At 47.6% G+C, this 19,427-nt stretch overlaps 1 protein-coding gene across 1 annotated transcript; it reads right to left on the minus strand.

Moving 5' to 3' along the window:
* Window positions 1–1,544: 1,544 nt before the first annotated feature.
* LOC144609979 (placenta-specific protein 9-like) lies at window positions 1,545–16,181 on the minus strand. Its single transcript, XM_078428392.1, has 4 exons — window positions 15,952–16,181; window positions 9,337–9,416; window positions 4,475–4,592; window positions 1,545–1,948 (listed from the first exon to the last, which is right to left on the minus strand). Exons 1-4 carry the CDS (start codon window positions 16,010–16,012, stop codon window positions 1,938–1,940), a joined length of 270 nt encoding a protein of 89 aa, XP_078284518.1. The 5' UTR covers window positions 16,013–16,181; the 3' UTR covers window positions 1,545–1,937.
* Window positions 16,182–19,427: the final 3,246 nt, after the last annotated feature.

Below are 19,427 nucleotides of genomic sequence, written 5' to 3' on the forward strand. Positions count from 1 at the left end.
ACTCCGTACAGACAGCACCCGTAGTCAGGATCGAACCCGGCGCTGCATTTGCTGTAAGGCAGCAACTCTACCGCTGCTGCGCCACCGTGATCCCCAGCGTGACGGAGGAGGCCATGCAGCAGCCTGGAGAAGCTCCAGTACATCGATCGCATGGAATTTTTGTAAATGGCGCCAAAATATGGCGACTCGTGCATGTGTGAACTACGCAAAAAGCATTTCACTGTGCAGTGTAGACGTGACAGTAACGCACCATTGCACCACTGAAACGGCTCCACCAGCTGCTATGATGCCCTTATCGCCGGATGTAGTGAAACCCTGAGATTAATCTTGGATTCATGTCAAGTGCTGGAGATCTGGTGACTCACCTATTTAAAGAGTAGGTAATGTTTCCCTTCCTACTCTGAAAAATGTATGTTGCTAATGCTGTTCTATTAAAACACTGATCAGGTTGGATGAATCAGACTGGTGGCTCTGTTTCCCAGATCTGGTTCGGGTTTCATTAAGGTGATGACTGCATCCATGAGTTGATGTCGAGAAGAAAACTCCACTAGTGGGTGAGAACAAAGATGTGCAGGTTTGTAGCTTATTTGGCTTCTGTAAATTGTTCCTAGTGAGTAGGATAGAACTAGTGCATGGGGTGATCGCTGGTCGACACGGACTCTGTGGGCTAAAAAGGCCTGTTTCCACGCTGTATCTCTAAACTAAACTAAACTAAGTTGAAGATGGTTGGAGAAAGGCTCTTGTGGAGCACAGATCCTGGCTGGAATCTGTTGGATCAACTTTTGTGTTAAAACTTTAGAATAATTAGTATTTCTGCACCACGTTCTAATTTCTCTTCAGGAACTAGAGGTAAAAAGTCACCTGCTGAAACATTCACATTGAAGAACCTTAACCAATGTCCCCCAGGGATGTCGTACCAATGGAGGTTGTGGACTCAAGGAACTGCAGATGCTGGTTTACAAAACAAGGACACCATGTCCTGGAGTAACTCAACGGGTCCAGGCAGCTTTTCTGGAGAACATGGGCATGCAACTTTTTGGGTTGGGACCCTTCTTTAGTCTAAGAGCAGCAGGAATCACAGAGGGGGAGCAGTGAGGGAGGGTCTCACAGAACTCCTATCGAAGAGAGGGGAACTTCTTCAAAGTAGGCGTACCATGAGGAGACTTTGGAGTGGAGCCATGAAATGTGGATACAAGGAACTGCAGGTGCTGATTTACCAAAAAAAGACACAAAGGTACTGGAGTCGCTCAGCGGGTCAGGCAGCGTTTTTGGGGAACATCAGATTGAGGAAGGGTTCCGACCCGAAACGTCATCTATCCATGTTCTCCAGATATGCTGCCTGACCCGCTGAGTCACTCCAGCACTCTGTGTCTTTTTTTTTCACCGTAGAGATTGCTGTGGGCACCTGCGATTCATTTTGAATTGAATTGAATTAGTTTATTGGCCAAGTATGTACACATACAAGGAATGTGCCTTGGTGCTCCGCTCGCAAGTAACAACACGAACATACAGTAAACAATTAAGAATAAAGCATAAAACATTAAAACATTAAGAATAAAACATTTTATAATTATCTTCAAGAAATTCTAGAATTAAGAACAGTTACAAAAGACAAGACAAAGCAAACCAGGTAAGTCTTGAGTCACTTTATGGCAGAATCTTGGAGGCATCCTGTTCGTATAGTAATTCCAGTGAAAGTTCAGCAGGTATTGACCTGTATGTGGAGCAGAACAGAACATCCACTGACAACGACAAATAATTGTAATTTATAAAAGGCGTATTGTTGAGTATGCTTGTGAGTATTTCTCTAGACATATTCTTGCTGTAGTTGTTGATGTAATATTTTTAATGATATTTTCTGTTATTGATGTGGCATTTTTTGTGGAGTTGTTACATTTTCCCTTTGATGTGGAATTTTGCAGCATGAAGATGGCAGTTCAAACCAAACCTAGGAAGACAAGGAGAGTTAAACAGAGACTGGTTTCACAAGTTACTCCCTTCTTCATTTCCAAGTACTGCTGTAACCAGTACCCAGCCAACACCGCGTAAACTTGGAATGGCACTTCAGGGGCCATTTAACCATGAACTAATGAATGAGCAACTAAACATAGCACAAAAAGTAAGGAAATTTGTGTTTGGTAGATTATTTATTTGTTGTAACAATGTTTCTTGGCAATAAATCTTATACCGTTGGAAAGCCTGTTTATTTCCCTTTTAAATGGTGCCACATTTGTAAGGAACATGCATTTGTGGGATGAGCAGCAGAGCTGAGTATATGGGTAGCGCCCCTGAAAAATTTGCCAAATCTTCTCTGCCAATGCCAAACAGCTTATTCTGCTGTTGCTATTGACTTGTTTTGAGCTTCTGGTACCCCCAGGTGCTGACAATCAGGTGCCTGATTGGCACCTGATTGGCAGCATCTGTGAGCATGGGCCCTGCTACAGTGGTCAGTAGGTGTCTGCTCCAAGAATCGGCATGCCACGTTTGACTGATCTGGATAGGGCCCGTGCGATAGGGCAACTTCAAGCTGGTGTTCCGCAAAACCAAGTTGCGGCATTATTTGGAGTGAGCCCTAGTACCATCTCCAAAGTGAAGGCCAAGTTCCATATAACGGGGGATGTCAGAGACAGGCCGCGAAGTGGGCGTCCCAAGAAGACGACACCCGAAGAAGACCGTTTCCTCACCCTGTCAGCACTTAGGAACCGTAGGCTGTCTTCTACAGATTTGCAGTCAAGGTTTGCAGGACGATATGGCCGACGGCTCTCTGCCCAGACAATTCGAAACCGACTGCACGCAGCCGATCTCCGGTCTCATAGGGCTGCCAGGAGGCCTGCCATGACTGCCCTTCACCATCAGGCCCGTTTGCGCTGGTGTCGGCAACACGTGCACTGGAACCTGAACATGTGGAGGAACGTTATGTTCAGCGATGAGTCCAGATTCTGCCTACGGCAGTTGGATCATAGGGTCAAAGTGTGGAGAAGACGCGGAGAACGCTATGCTGATTGCTGCACCGATAGAGTAACATTCTTTTGGTGGAGGCAGTGTGATGGTGTGGGGCGGCATCTCCCTCACTGGAAAAACGAGGTTTGCATCATTGGAGGCAATCTCAATGCAGAGAGATATCGAGATGAGATTCTGCAACCAGTGGCAATCCCATATCTCCACAGTCTGGGACCGAACTCTATCCTCCAAGATGACAATGCTCGCCCCCACAGAGCAGGGTTTCTCAGAGACTACCTCCAGAATTTGGGAGTGGAGAGGATGGAATGGCCTGCCAGCAGTCCTGACCTCAACCCCATTGAACACTTGTGGGATCAGCTTGGGCGTGCTGTTCATGCCAGAGTGACCAACACAACCACGTTGGCTGACTTGCGACAAATGCTGGTTGAAGAATGGGATGCCATCCCACAACAGTGTGTGACCAGGCTGGTGACCAGCATGAGGAGGAGGTGCCAGGCTGTTGTGGCTGTGTATGGTTCTTCCACACGCTACTGAGGCTCCTGTTTATTAAATGAATAAATTGTTAAATTGCCAATATGTCTTGTTTCTTCAGACTTCAATCATCCAATCCCCCAAACAACACCGAACAAGAGTCAATGGCAGAATAAGCTGTTTGGCATTGGCAGAGAAGATTTGGCAGATTTTTCATGGGTGCAACCCACATACTCAGCTCTGCTGCTCATCCCACAAATGCATGTTCCTTACAAATGTGGCACCATTTAAAAGGGAAATAAACAGGCTTTCCAACGGTATAAGATTTATTGCCAAGAAGCATTGTTACAACAAAGAAATAATCTACCAAACACAAATTTCCTTACTTTTTGTGTTATGTTTATATGACTGTGTGTGAGTGAAGGTTTGGGCTCAATCAAGGCCAGATGTCCCAGTCTGATCCTCTCCTTACCTCACTCACACATAACCTGCACTCAAGCACACATACACATACAAACCTTGTACATAACATCCTCCTCATTCTACATTCCTCCCTCTAGCTTCACAATCCTTCTGTCTCAAACATTCTGCTTTAATCTCTGGCCTTTGTCCCAACCACGTGCCTAACAAAAATCCATTTCGCCTGTATCCACCTATTACATGCCACGCTTTGTCTTGCCTCTCCTCTCGCCAAGATTTTGTCTACAATCAGTCTGAAAAAGGGCCCCGACCCAAAACACCACCTATTTACGTCAACCAGCTTGCAACTTCAAACACAATCGCCTTCTCATTCATCCAGTTTGGTTGAAGTCATTGACCTGAAACATCGACTCTGTTTCTCTCCCCATAGATGCTGTCTGATCTGCTGATTGTTTGAAGGACATTCTGATTTTGTTTCGGAATTCCCTCATCTGCGATTTGTTTCGCTCCAACTTCTAGTCTGTGGAGGCTGAAATGGGCATGCAGTGCAAACTGTCCCACTTCGGTGAGGCCAAGGTATACAGTAACAAAGGAAAGAGAGCCGGCCCATAAATACACGCACCGCTTTCCAAAATGTCAATGGTCGTAGATCCCGACGGCAGAGAAATGGTTGAAGTCTCCATCAAACTGAGCAGGTCGGACACTTCAGCCTCCAAGTGACTCACTGTTTGCTCTATGCTCTGAGGGAAGAGTGGAGATTAATGTTAAATGAGTCACAACTCAGTGCTTCGTTTCATACTGCGGCTCACCGGCAGTCTCTCTGTCTTTTTTTTGTTTTTTTGTCTGTCATCGTTTAATGTACGTTTTGTTTTATTTTTAACTCTGTTTTATTTTTAACTCTGTGTATGTGAGGGGGGGTGGTGGGGGGGTTGGGGGAAACCTTTTTTCAAATCTCCTCCTCAACGGAGATGCGACCTTTACCGTGTCGTATCTCCGTTCGCGCTACGGCCTAACATCGTGGAGTCGGCGGCCTCCAGCTGGGATCGACCTTGAAGACTCCGGTCGCAGGGCCTGGACTTACCATCTCGGAGGCTTCGGCCGTGGGCCCTGCAGACCGCAACATCGGGAGCTCGCAGGTCCCTGGCTGGCGACCGGCTTTTGGGAGCTCCAGCCGTAGCAGCTTCGACCGCCCCGAAGTGCAAGGTATGATCGACCCGCTCGCAGGCCCTTCATCGCCCTGCGTGGCCTGGCCGCGGCACTTTCCATCGCCCGGTGGGGGCTCAGGACCTTCATTGGCCTGCTTGGCTCGGCCCTGGGACTTTCCATCGCCCGGTGGGGGCTCAGGACTTTCATCGGCCTGCTCGGCTCGGCCCTGGGACTTTCCATCGCCCGGTGGGGGCTCAGGACTTTCATCGGCCTGCTCGGCTCGGCCCTGGGACTTTCCATCGCCCGGTGGGGGCTCAGGACCTTCATCGGCCTGCTCGGCTCGGCCCTGGGACTTTCCATCGCCCGGTGGGGGCTTCAAAAAGTTGGGAGCCTCGATCACCTCGTGGCACCACGGGAGAAGAAATCAGGAGGAGATAAGACTTTGCCTTCCATCATAGTGAGGGTGTGCCTAGAGCAATCACTGTGATGGCTGTTTGTGTAAAAATTGTGTAAAAATTGTATCTGTGTTTCCTGTGTTTTTTGTTGTCTACTGCCGGACCCTGACGTGAGAGGACGCTGGCGTTGTTTATTCGCCGCTTCTCCGTTAGGATAGTTTGTCTGTTTGTTTTTATGTTTGATTGTTTATGTAAAGCGCTTTGAGCACCTGATAAGGCGCTATATAAAATAAATGCTTATTATTATTATTATTATTATTATTATTATACAGTGCTTTTTATTGAAGTGCATCACTGAGGTATTCAAGTTGAATGATCCTGACCCTCACGGGTAATATAAATAAAATCTTTGCAAACTCATAGACTCCGTCCATACCTCACGCTGCCTTGGGAAAGCAGCTAATATAATCAAGGATGGCTCAAACCCAGGTCATTCTCTCTTCTCCCCTCTCCCGCTGGGCAGGAGATACAAAAGCTTGAGAGCACGTACCTCCAGATTCAGGTACCCCTTCTTCCCCACTGATAGCGGAGTCTTGAACAGACCTCTCATAGGCTAAGGATGAATGCCTGATCTTCCAATCTACCTCATTGAGGTTCTTGCACTTTTTATTGATCGACACTTTCCCTGTAGCTCTAACACTATATTCCACACTCAGTTTATTTTTCTCTGTTGTACTTGTATGGTATGATTTGATAGGATAATACACAAACAAAGCTTTTCATTGTATCATAGGACATGTGTCAATTACTGAATGTACAATGTGACAGTGGCGCAGTTGGCAGAATTACTACCTCACAGCGCCAGAGACCCGGGTTCGATCCTGACCTCGGATGCTGTCTGTATGTTGTTTGCATGTCTCCCTGTGACCATGTGGGTTTCTTCCGGGTGCTCCGGTTTCCTCCCACATTTCAAAGACGTGCAGGTTTGTAGGTAAATTGCCCCGAGTGTGCAAGGAGTGGATGAGATTGTGAGATAGCATAGAACTAGTGTGAACAGGTGATAAACGGTCAGAGTCCACTCTGTGGATCGAAGGGCATGGCTCCATGCTGTATTCCTAAACTAAACTAAAATAAAGACACAAGCAACTGCAGTAAAGTGCTGGAATAGCTCTACAGGTCAGGCAGTCTGTCTGGAGAACATGGATAGGTGACGTTTCAGACAAGGGAGTCAAAGGAAGAGTCCAGACCTGAAACATCACCTGTCTGTGTTGTCCAGGGATGCTGCCTGCCCCGTTGAGTTACTCCAGCACGTTGTGTCTTTTTAAAATAAAATATACCAATACCAATAACAACAAATCAGGTGGATATTCTGGGTATGTTCGATTTATTCACAAAATGCTGGAGTAACTCAGCAGGTCAGGCAGCATCTCGGGAGAGAAGGAATGGGTGACGTTTCGGGTCGAGACCCTCATTCTGGGTATGTTTCTGGTCATTCTGGGTATGTTTCTGGTCAATGAAGGCCCCCTCAAGGATATTGACAATGTGACCTGATAATGGCGGTTCTGGGTGTGAAAGGGCGGTGGTTAGTCTCAATCTTGTTCGGGACATTCATTATCTGATATTTATCTGGTGCACATGTTATGCTCCGGTTATCAGTCCATGCCTTCGTGTGACCTACGTCCTACTGCACGCAAGCAGTAAGTGGGCTATTACGTGAGGAGTTACGAATGGAATTGAACTTTGGTGAACTTTCCCATTTTGATCTCAGAGACCGAGCTGATGATTGCAAGTTTGGAACCATCAAAGGCAGTGGTGAACTTCAGAAGGAGCTTCAGATTAGTTTAATTTATTAGTTTCGTGGTTTAGATTTAGAGATACAGCGCAGAAACAGGCCCTTCGGCCCACCGAGTCCGCGCCGCCCAGCGATCCCCGCACATTAAGACTATCCTACACACACCAGGGACAATTTTTACATTTGCCCAGTCAATTAACCTACATACCTGTACGTCTTTGGAGTGTGGGAGGAAACCGAAGATCTCGGAGAAAACCCACGCAGGTCACAGGGAGAACGTACAAACTCCGTACAGACGGCGCCCGTAGTCAGGATCGAACCTGAGTCTCCGGCGCTGCATTCGCTGTAAGGCAGCAACTCTACTGCTGTGCCACCGTGCCGCCAACTTTGGTTTGGTTTAGATTAGTTAGATACCAAGATACAATGAAAAGCTTTTGTTTGTGTGCTATTCACTCAGAGAAAAAAATGTACATGATTACAGTCAGTACATCCATAGTGCATAGATAAAGGATAAAGGGTACAATTTTTAGTGCAAGATAAGTCAGATTAAAGATAGTTCAAAGTTCTGCAATGAGGTAGATGGAAGGTCAGCTTCCTATTTGATGAGAGGACGGTTCAGTCACCTGATAACAGCTGGGAAGAAAATATTTCCCAGGGAGAGTTTACCAGGGAGTTTACCAGGCAGTACAAATACCTTGGAGTGTACCAGGAGAGTAAACTGGACTGGTCCAGGAACGCTGAGGCCCTGTACAAGAAGGGTCAGAGCTGGCCTTCATAACAAGGGGAGTTGAGTATAGGAGTAAAGAGGTCCTTCTGCAGTTGTACAGGGCCCTAGTGAGACCGCACCTGGAGTACTGTGTGCAGTTTTGGTCTCCAAATTTGAGGAAGGATATTCTTGCTATTGAGGATGTGCAGTGTAGGTTTACTAGGTTAATTCCCGGAATGGAGGGACTGTCATATGTTGAAAGACTGGAGCGACTAGGCTTGTATACACTGGAATTTAGAAGGATGAGAGGGGATCTTATCGAAACGAATAAGATTATTAAGGGGTTGGACACGTTAGAGGCAGGAAACATGTTCCCAATGTTGGGGGAGTCCAGAACCAGGGGCCACAGTTTAAGAATTAAGGGGTAGGCCATTTAGAACGGAAAAGAGGAAAACCTTTTTCAGTCAGAGAGTTGTAAATCTGTGGAATTCTCTGCCTCAGAAGGCAGTGGAGGCCAATTCTCTGAATGCATTCAAGAGAGAGCTAGATAGAGCTCTTAAGGATAGCGGAGTCAGGGGGTATGGGGAGAAGGCAGGAACGGGGTACTGATTGAGAATGATCAGCCATGATCACATTGAATGGCGGTGCTGGCTCAAAGGGCTGAATGGCCTCCTCCTGCACCTATTGTCTATTGTCTAATGTCTATTGGATGTACTTTTTGAGAAGGCTCCACTCCTTCAACGTCTGCAGTAAGATGCTGTAAATGTTCTACCAATCGGTGGTAGCCAGCGCAAATTTCTTCGCTGCCGTGTGCCGGGGCAGCAGGGCGAAGGCCGCGGATGCCAATAGAATTAACAAACTGGACAATACAGCTCCCCCCCTCCGTGACGCACTGGTCAACCTGAGGAGCACCTTCAGCAACAGACTGATCTCACCAAGATGCTGCACAGAACTCCAGAGATCCTTCTTCCCTGTGGCTATCAAACTGTACAACTCCTCCCCCTTCTGTCGTGGGGTAGACTGAGACTGAGACTGACCCCCTCCCCTCCTCCCCCAATCTTTGTACATCCCCGATCCTTTCCACTCGTCACTTTAATTTCATGTTTCATGTATTTTGTGCTTTTATGACTGTTGGCAGATCAATTTCCCTCCTAGGATAAATAAAGTTCTATTGCATGGTTTGGTACAACAGCTGGGAAGTTAGTGTATCATTGTTGTGAAACTTCCATAGCAATTGTCAACAATGTCACCACTTTTCTTCCTGTCTCCTCTCCCTACTTTCCTAAGCCCGTACTTCCAGAAATCTGTAGTATTTTTATTTTTGTTCCAGTTCTGTTGGAGGTCAATGGCTTCGTCCCGCACTGCAAAACTCCAAGTCATCATCCATTTTAGATCACGTTACACATAACACAGTTGATAAGCACAAAGGGAATAGTCGTGGTTACCTTCTCTATAATATTCAACCGTGTGTGGAGTGCCTTGTCGTGTTCACACCAGTCTGTGTCGTCTCTCTGTTGCTCCAGCTCTGAAACAACCAAAGGCGGAGTAAGAGGGAAGCTTTCTATTCATCCTCTCTCTGACCCACGTTCTGCCACAGGATAGTACTAAAAATAAGCGTAGACTCGGTAACTGTTTCGCCGAACACTTGCGCTTAGTTCGCCAAGGCCTACTGGATGTCCCATACCCTGGCGTTGCATTTTAACTGCGCCTCTTGCATGATCACTCTGAGTCTCAATAAACTCCATCATGCCTTCAAAATGTGAAAATGACTGGCAGAGGCTCTTGTAAATGCAGACTCTCAGTCAATAGACAATAGGTGCAGGAGGAGGCCATTCGGCCCTTCGAGCCAGCACCACCATTCAATGTGATCACGGCTGATCATTCTCAATCAGTGCCCCGTTCCTGCCTTCTCCCCATACCCCCTGACTCCGCTATCCTTAAGAGCTCTATCCAGCTCTCTCTTGAATGCATTCAGAGAATTGGCCTCCACTGCCTTCTGAGGCAGAGAATTCCACAGATTCACAACTCTCTGACTGAAAAAGTTTTTCCTCATCTCAGTTCTAAATGGCCTACCCCTTATTCTTAAACTGTGGCCCCTTGTTCTGGACTCCCCCAACATTGGGAACATGTTTCCTGCCTCTAACGTGTCCAACCCCTTAATAATCTTATACGTTTCGATAAGATCTCCTCTCATCCTTCTAAATTCCAGTGTATACTGCGGTCCAGTCAAGCTGCGAAAGAATACATACAAAATGCCGGAGTAACTCGGCGGGTCAGGCAGCAACTCTGGAGAAAAGGTATGGGTGACGTTTCGGGTTGACACCCTTCTTCAGACTTAGAGTCAGGGGAGAAGGAAACTGAAGGGATGAAAAGGCAACACAGTAAACCCTTGCAATAACAGGCCCTGGCGGGATTGGGTCCGCTATTGCCGACTGTCCGCTGTAACTAAGTGAGGGAGGTAAAGACTAACCCAAGGACGGGGGGGGGGGGGGGGGAGAGAAACGCAGCATTGAGGGGAGGAGGGGTAATGAAGTAGTGTGAATTCACAGGCCGGGGAGTCGCAGAGACCCCAGCCCCACACACGATGAGCCCGGTACTCACGCAGTCTTCAGCCGCTCGCTCTCCGCTCCCGCCATGAGGCGCCAGCTCTCTGAGCAACCTGCAGATGGCGATGCAATGGAAGCTTCGGTCCACAACAACCGAAATGAGCTACATAGAGGTCTGAAGAAGGGTCTCGACCCAAAACGTCACCCATTCCTTCTCTCCCGAGATGCTGCCTGACCCGCTGAGTTACTCCAGCAGTTTGTGAATAAATACCTTCGATTTGTACCAGCATCTGCAGTTATCTTCGTACACTATATAGAGGTCCGTTATTGCGAAGGTTTACTGTACCCATTGTGACAGTGTTGTATTTTCCACTAACAGCAGGCTTTTTTTGCAGTAACAGATGGTTCAATGTCTATTGTTGTTCCAACATCCTGTTCTCCCAACAGGGATCCAATTCACCCAGAGAAAGGGAAATGGCATCATTTTTATTATTACATTGCCTCTGTCTGACGAGGCCTATAATGAGTGTTTTATAACTTTGCCTGAGCTCCAAGAACTAGTAATTATATCATTATCAGAGCAACGGAAATTAAGATGGGAGAGTCAGCAGGGGGTGTGGAGTTTTAAATAATGTGCAGACAATATTTGTTGGTTGGAAGAATAAAAAAAGAAATAGGCTAAAGTCAGCACAGCTTTGTTAAAAAAGCAAAGGATTTAATTAACTTGTGTGGGATAAACTGGCACAAAGTGTTAGAGTAACTCAGCAGGTTAGGCAGCATCTCTGGAGAACATGGACAGGTGACGTTTTGGGTTGGGACCCATCTTCAGACCGATTGGAGACCCTGTTCTCCAGAGATGTTTTTTTAGCTTATTGTCACGTGTACTGCGGTAGAGTGAAACGTTTTATTCTTGCGCGCTGCCTGACCCGCTGAGTTACTCCAGCACTTTGTTGATTTTTTCATAAAGTAGCATCTGCAGTTCCTTATCTCACTAGGATAAACTAATATTAATATGTCTTGCCGGGTGAATGAGAAGCCTCATAAAAGGAACACGACTTTCTGAATTTCAACAGGAATATTTGGTTAGGCCATTCCTTCTCTCCTGAGATGCTGCCTGACCCGCTGAGTTACTCCAACATTTTGTGTCTACCTTTGATTTAAACTAGCATCTGCAGTCCTTTCATACACAGGAATATTTGGATGTTTGCAGATGGAAACAATGCTGGCGATCCCTTTGCAAACGACTACAAAAATATTTTTGTAATTTCCTGTATTATTTATTTTAATTTCCCCTTTGCCCAGTCCTTGGTTCCTCAGTTTAACTCCTGCCTAATCCTCTGGACCAGGAGTGGAGTTGGGAAATGCTAACCTGGATCCTAATCATTTTAACCGATTACCCCTGGACAAACAAGGCAGGGAAGAGTCGGTGATGAAGAGACGGTGAAATGCCTCTCTGCCAGAACTCACCAAAAAGCACCAAGACTTGGCTTGGCTGACCGGGGGAGCACTTACTACCAGAACACGCTGCCCTCGGGAGGGCTGCTACAGAGACGAGATCTCGGTTCATGAGTTCAAAAGTTCTAGGAGCAGAATTAAGCCATTCAGCCCATCAAGTTTACTTCGCTTTTCAATCATGGCTGATCTACTGGTCTACATGATTGCCCACCTCTGTGGAGAGTGTGGATTTGCGAAGAGAGTCTAGAGAATGATGCAACGATCCTTATCACGGATCATCCCGAATACCTCCGTAATGGAGGACTCTCTGATTTACAGGCTGTTCCCAGGGACACATTCGGAGATGGACACCAAGTGCTGCTGGAAGATCATCAACTCAGTGAAAGGCATCTGCCTAGAGCTTGTTGGTCTCCCAGCGGAGCGAGCTGTCCGTTGGGGAATGTTGCCGACTGGCCCACTCCACACTGCAGGAGTACGTGCTGAGGGACGCACTGAAGCTCGGTGCAGCCAACGCCAAGCCCCTGTGGGGGAGGACCACAGTCTCGGGGCCACCGCTGCTGGACATTGAGGGGCAGATTCTTGTGGGGACACCCCTCAAACAAGGGAAGGGATGTCACCCCAGAGGGCCACAAGTGGCAAAGTGCTTGGTTTAGGGACAGTTAGCGAACACTACCAAATATGACACTAGTAAATGTACAGACACAGAGAATGTAGGAAGTGTTTTTGGCACTGTTCATATTTTGTATATATTTTTTATACTGAATAATGTTTATTTTTGGAAACTGAAAAAGACTCTGAGAGGACATTGAGGTCCACCACGGCCTGTTGTACATCACAGTGTCAGACTAGCCCACTGCACGTAGAGTGTGCTTTCGCCTCCTGCGATGGATGTCCCAGATGGTCTTCTGGCAAATGTACTGGAGCGGGCAAGATCAGGAGGTTCAGATGCGCCGCAGCTGGATTACCAGCAGGGGGCTCTGCTAACCACAACTGGAGATACCTCAAGTGTCAAAAGGAGCAACTCAGCGGGTCAGGCAGCATCTCTGGAGAACATGGAGTAGGCAACGTCATGGATCACAACTCAGCGGGTCAGGCAATGGAGACGGAAATGATTCAAGAGTGGAGACACTAGGAACTGCAGAAGTTTCAATCTTGAGCAAGTCACTAAAAGATGGGAGGAGATCTTATCGAAACGTATAAGATTATTCAGGGGTTGGACACGTTAGAGGCGGGAAACATGTTCCCAATGTTGGGGGAGTCCAGAACAAGGGGCCACAGTTTAAGAATAAGGGGTAGGCCATTTAGAACTGAGATGAGGAAAAACTTTTTCAGTCAGAGAGTTGTGAATCTGTGGAATTCTCTGCCTCAGAAGGCAGTGGAGGCCAATTCTCTGAATGCATTCAAGAGAGAGCTGGATAGAGCTCTTAAGGATAGCGGAGTCAGGGGTTATGGGGAGAAGGCAGGAACGGGGTACTGATTGAGAATGATCAGCCGTGATCACATTGAATGGCGGTGCTGGCTCGAAGGGCCGAATGGCCTCCTCCTGCACCTATTGTCTATTGTCTATAAGATCCCGAGGAACTCGTGTTGGAAGGATGTGTAGGAACGAAAACTACAGACGCTGGTTTAAATCAAAGGTAGACACAAAATGCTGGAGTAACTCAGCGGGTCAGGCAGCATCTCGGGGGAGAAGGAACGGGTGACGTTTCAGGTCGAGACCCTTCTTCAGACTCGTGTAGGAAGGAACTGCAGATGCTGGTTTACACCAAAGACAGGCACAAAAAGTTGGAGTAACTCAACTTGGGGCCAGGCAGCATCTCTGGAGAAAATGAGTAGGTGACGTTTCGGGTCGAGACCCTTCTCCAGACTGAGAGTCAAGGGGGAAGGGAATCTAGAGACATGAAAAGGTTCAGAACAAATCGGAAACTCGGCGGGTCCGGCAGCGTCCGTGGAGGAAATGGACAGATGATGTTTTGGGGTAACTATTCACAAAATGCTGGAGTAACTCAGCGGGTCAGGCAGCATCTCAGGAGAGAAGGAATGGGTGACGTTTCGGGTCTCCGAAACGTCACCCATTCCTTCTCTCCTGAGATGCTGCCTGACCCGCTGAGTTACTCCAGCATTTTGTGAATAAATACCTTCGATTTGTACCAGCATCTGCAGTTATTGTCTTATGTTTTGGGGTAACAGTCTGTCAATCCAAGAGTCTGAGGAGAGGCGACACAAAATGCTGGAGTAACTCAGCAGGTCAGGCTGCATCTCTGGAGAAAAGAAATAGGTGACTCTTTGGGTCGAAACCCTTCTTTAGCGTCCCGACTCGAAACGTCGCCTGTCCATTACCTTCACAGACACTGCCTGACCCGCTGAGTTCCTCCAGCACTAGATTTTGCTCAAGAATCAAGAGTATTTCATTGTCACACGTCCGCGAACAGGACAATGACACTCATACTGGCTGCAACTTTAATGCAATAACACAACAACACAAAACAATACAGCATCCTACAAATTAATGGATTTGATTACAGATCAGAGCTGGCAAAACTCAAAATACTGCCATGGCTAATAAAACTTTGCACGTGTATCGCATTTATTGCAAAATGCTTTCTATAATGATGGTGATATAATATCGTGAAGTGCAACACCGAACGTCACAATGGTAGAAAGTAATAGATGTTGTAACGAGGAGATATGATGATTTTAAACATTGTGGGCGGTATTGCGAACAGTAAGAAGTGTTAGAAAATAACTGAAGGGGTCTGAAGAAGGTCATAAGCGATGAGTAGAATCAGGCCATTCGGCCCATCAAGTCTGCTCCGCCATTCAATCATGGCTGATCAATCTCTCCCCCCTAAGCTTTCTCCCCATAACCTCTGAAGGGTCCCGACCCAAAACGTCACCTACCAAGTTCTCCAGAGATGCTGCCTGGCCCGCTGAGTTACTCCAGCACATGATGCCTTTTTCTGTAGACCAGCATCTGCAGTTCCTGGCGCCCACCTCTAGAAATGTGATCTGCCATCGTTGCTTTTCGCCTCTACAGGTGTGGCCGGTGTCTGCCGCGGGAAAAGTTCCGAACCAAGTCGCAGTCCAAGATTTCCAGTTTCTTAAAATACTGGGACGCTGCCCCTCCTTCCCTGCCCAGACGCCGGGTTCCTCCTGCACTATGCTCAAGATTACATCATCTGCAGTCTCTTGTTACTGCTACCCCTCGTTAGATGGGCCGAATGTTAGCAGTCAGCCTGGGAGCTCTGTGGGTAATTGGGGGAGACTGTTGGACCTCACCCATTCTGGTGATTTCTAAGGTCATGTGATAGGAGCAGAATTGGGCCATTCGGCCCATCAAGTCTACTCCGCCATTGTTGGACCTCACCCATTCTGGTGATTTCTAAGGTCATGTGATAGGAGCAGAATTGGGCCATTCGGCCCATCAAGTCTACTCCGCCATTCAATCGTGGCTGATCCATCTCTCCCTCCTAACCCCATTCTCCCCATAACCCCTGACACCCATACTAATCAAGAATCTATCTCTGCCTCAAAAATATCAATTGACTTGGCCTCCATAGCAGTCTGTGGCAATGAATTCCACAGATTCACCACCCTCTGACTAAATAAATTCCTCCTCGTCTTCTTCCAAAAGGAACGTTCTTTAATTCTGAGGCTACGACTGGTTCTAGACTCTCCCACTAGTGGAAACATCCTCTCCACATCCACTCTATCCAAGCCTTTGGCTGTTCGATTTGTTATCCCCCCCCCCCCCACCCCCCACCCTCCACCCTCCCTCCCCTCCGCAGGGATCCGATTTCTCCCTCCCCGTGCGTCCCTTCTCTCTCCAACAAGCCCCTCTGTGTTCTGAAGCCTCTACACTTTGTCTCCTCTCAACTCATTTTCTCAGCACCAGACTTTCGCTGGCATCTCCATTCTCTTCCCCCTTTCCCCATTTCACTCGCCACAGTTGGCACAGGTCGTTGTTCCAAGAAAAATCAGCTTGGGGGAAACCCAAATCCGATCGTTATCCCAACTCGGGACGGGAGGTACAAGCGCTGAACGATGGTTGACACCTACCGGCCAGCGCCGCTCCAAGGGACACCAAGACCACAGCGAGAACACACAAGGCGCGCATCATTCCTGCGGCGTTAACGCTGGTTGCTGGTTCCTATCGATCTGCCGCTTGCTCCACAATCCAGGAGGGAGGGCGGAGGAGGAGGGAGGATGGAGGAGGAGGGAAGAGGGAGGAGGAGGGAAGAGGGAAGAGGGAGGAGGGAGGGAGGGGGGAGAGGGAAAGGGAGTATTGTATTGGGCGCCTCCCAGATTTCAGCGTCCTTTTAATGTGCCGTCTCTCGCAGTGTAAACAACTAACCACTCCCTGTCCGGCTTGTTCACGCCAAGCGCTTTATCTTGATTTCTCACGTCTGGAAACCTTTGATAATCACTCAGCGTTCAATGGTTTAGTTTTAGTTTTAAAGGTACAAGCGTGGGCAGGGTGCAACCCAGTGTCCTGAAGAAGGGGCTCGACCCGAAACGTCACCCATTCCTTCTCTCCAGAGATGCTGCCTGACCCGCTGAGTTACTCCAGCATTTTGTGTCTACCTTCAGCACGGAAACTGACCCTACTGACTCCACTACTGATCACCCATACACACTAGTTCTATGTTATCCCACTTTCTCATCCACTCCCTGTAATTAACCCGCAAACCCGCACATCTTTGGAGATATCGGAGGACCACTGGAGCACCCGGAGGAAACCCACACGGTCACATGGAGAACGAGCAAACTCCAAACACAGAGAAGTATCAGAAAATAACCAGATGCTGGTACAAATCGAAGGTATTTATTCACAAAATGCTGGAATAACTCAGCGGGTCAGGCAGCATCTCGGGAGAGAAGGAATGGATGACGTTTCGGGACCCTTCTTCACACAGAGAACATCCATTCAGGATCGAACCCTGGGTCGCTGGCGCTGTGAGGCAGTGGCTCTACCAGCTGTGCCACTGTGGTGAATGCGTATTTCACAATCCAGTGAATGTTACCAATCAATTGGTGTTTTTTTTTAATGGTGAATTACACCAATGCTCTAGGCAGCTGGATCCCAGTAAGATTTGAAATATTTTTGGTCGAGGAAAATTAGAGGGAGAGACTTCAAACCCGACAATGGGGATAGTTACCAAGTTCACCTATTGGGCACTAAAGCTGTTCCTGATACCAAGTCCCCACTGGAAGCGTTAAAGGACTTGATCAGTGCGGGTGTCAGGGGCTATGGGAAAAGGCAGGAGAATACAAAACAATACAATATATCTTTATTGTCATTGTACAGGGGTACAACGAGATTGGGAATGCGCCTCCCATACGATGCAATAAATTAATTAGCTAATCAGTATTAATTTAAACAACCCAATGAAACAAATTGTAACAGTTTTAAAACAGAATAAAGTGCAAGTAGATCTGTGCCGGTTCACTATGCGATGTGACCATCTGGCTCAGCAGGACCGGTTCATAGCAGCTATGGCCCTGGGGATGAAGCTGTTCCTGAGTCTGGAGGTGCGGGCGTAGAAGGGCAGAGATAGATCAGCCATGATTGAATGGTGGAGTAGACTTGATGGGCCGAATGGCCTAATTCTGCTCCTGTCACATGAACTTGTGAAGGGGATGCTGCACTGTGGGAGATGCCTATTTATGTGCGACTTCAAACTCCCCTCTTGACTGGGATCAACTGTGGCACAAGTTGGAAGGACATGAAGTAAGTTCTCCTCACTATCCTGGGAACTACTTGTTCCCCGCTCCATTTCAACCAACATTATTAATCTGCTCAATACATCTTTGGAGATTGTTAGACCTATTAGATTATTTTATTGTCATATACTCTTCTCCATGGATTGTCACCTTGTGGTGGTGGAGAAGCTTGTGTGGTCCTGAAATCCTGAGAGCGATGCCGTCTGGAGCTACGCTCCTGGTAGGGTCACCCATGGCGGTAAGATCGATGGGGAGGTCCCTGACAAAGAGCGATCCAACCAAGACCTCAACGGTGGAACAGGCGGAGGACGAAGGATGACTTTAGTGGAGCGTCACAACGGCTGGGAAGGCGGATGGATGAAGGCTGCAACAGGAAAGGGTCCCCGGTCGTCTTGGACTCCACGCCACTGGATCCTGACCCAGATCTGTCAAGGACCTTGTGGTGGCTGTCTGTGCACCAGTCTCCCCACGTTAAACAAAGTCACGCACAGGCGCCCTCCGTAGAGAGGACAGTCACACTCGCTTCGAGTGACCGCCGATGAAGATGAATCCAGGATGCAATGAAAATCCTTGTTCTTATAAATTCATAAATTCATAAGTCACAGGAGCAGAATTAGGCCACTTGGCCCATTGAGTCTACTCCACCATTCAATCATGGCTGATCTATCTTTCCCTCTCAACCCCATTCTCCTGCCTTCTCCCCATACTAATACCCGTATTAAGTGTCTGTCAATCTCTCCTTTAAAAATACCCGAAGACTTGGCCTCCATACAGCCACCTGTGGCAATAAATTCCACAGATCCACCACCCTCTGGGTAAAGAAATTCCTCATCTCCTTTTGTAAAAGTATGTCCTTTTATTCTGAGGCTACAGCATGGAAACAGGCCTTTCTGCCCATCCAGTCCATGCCGACCATCAACTCACTAATCCTACACTAATCACTTAGCTATCCATGAGAAGCAGCTGATGGTGATTCAGGTTATGTTCCTAGATTAATTATCTCACCAGCATTGAGTGGACAACTCCATGCCACAATGAGGGAGCGAGACCCTCATCATAACAATAATTCAGATGTAACATTAAACTTCTGCTCTCTCAGGTGGAAGTGAAAAATTACCTGATGTCTTAGTTTAGTTTAGTTTAGTTTGGAGATTAAGCCCGGAAACAGGCCCTTCGGCCCACCGAGTCTGCACTGACTACCAGCAATCCCCACACACTTACACTATCCTACACACACTAGGGACAATTTAAATTCATACCAAACCAATTAACCTACAAACCTGAACATCTTTGGAGTGTAGGAGGAAACTGAAGATCTCGGAAAAAAACCCCATGCAGGTCATGGGGAGAAAGTGCAAACTCTGAACAGACAGCACCCGTGGTGAGGATCGAACCCGGGTCTCTGGCGCTGTAAGGCAGCAACTCTACCGCTGCGCCACTGTGCTGCCCATGTCATTTGTACCCAGCGTGCTGCCCAAACATTATCGCATAAGTGGCGTCATGGTGGCGCAGTGGTACAGTTGCTGCTTTACAGCACTTGCAGCACTGGAGACCCAGGTTCTGTCCCGACTATGGGTGCTGTCTGTACGGAGTCTATATGTTCTCCCCATGACCTGCATGGGTTTTCTCCGAGATCTCCGGTTTCCTCCCTCACACCAAAGACATACAGGTATGTAGGTTAATTGACTTGGTGTATGTGTAAATTGTCCCTAGTGTGTGTAGGATAGTGTTAATGTGTGGAGATCGCTGGTCGGTGCGGACTCGGTGGGCCGAATGGCCTGTTTCCATGCTGTATCTCTGAAATTTTTTTT

The sequence above is a fragment of the Rhinoraja longicauda genome, chromosome 35, assembly GCF_053455715.1.
Source record: "Rhinoraja longicauda isolate Sanriku21f chromosome 35, sRhiLon1.1, whole genome shotgun sequence".
Taxonomy (NCBI): domain Eukaryota; kingdom Metazoa; phylum Chordata; class Chondrichthyes; order Rajiformes; family Arhynchobatidae; genus Rhinoraja; species Rhinoraja longicauda.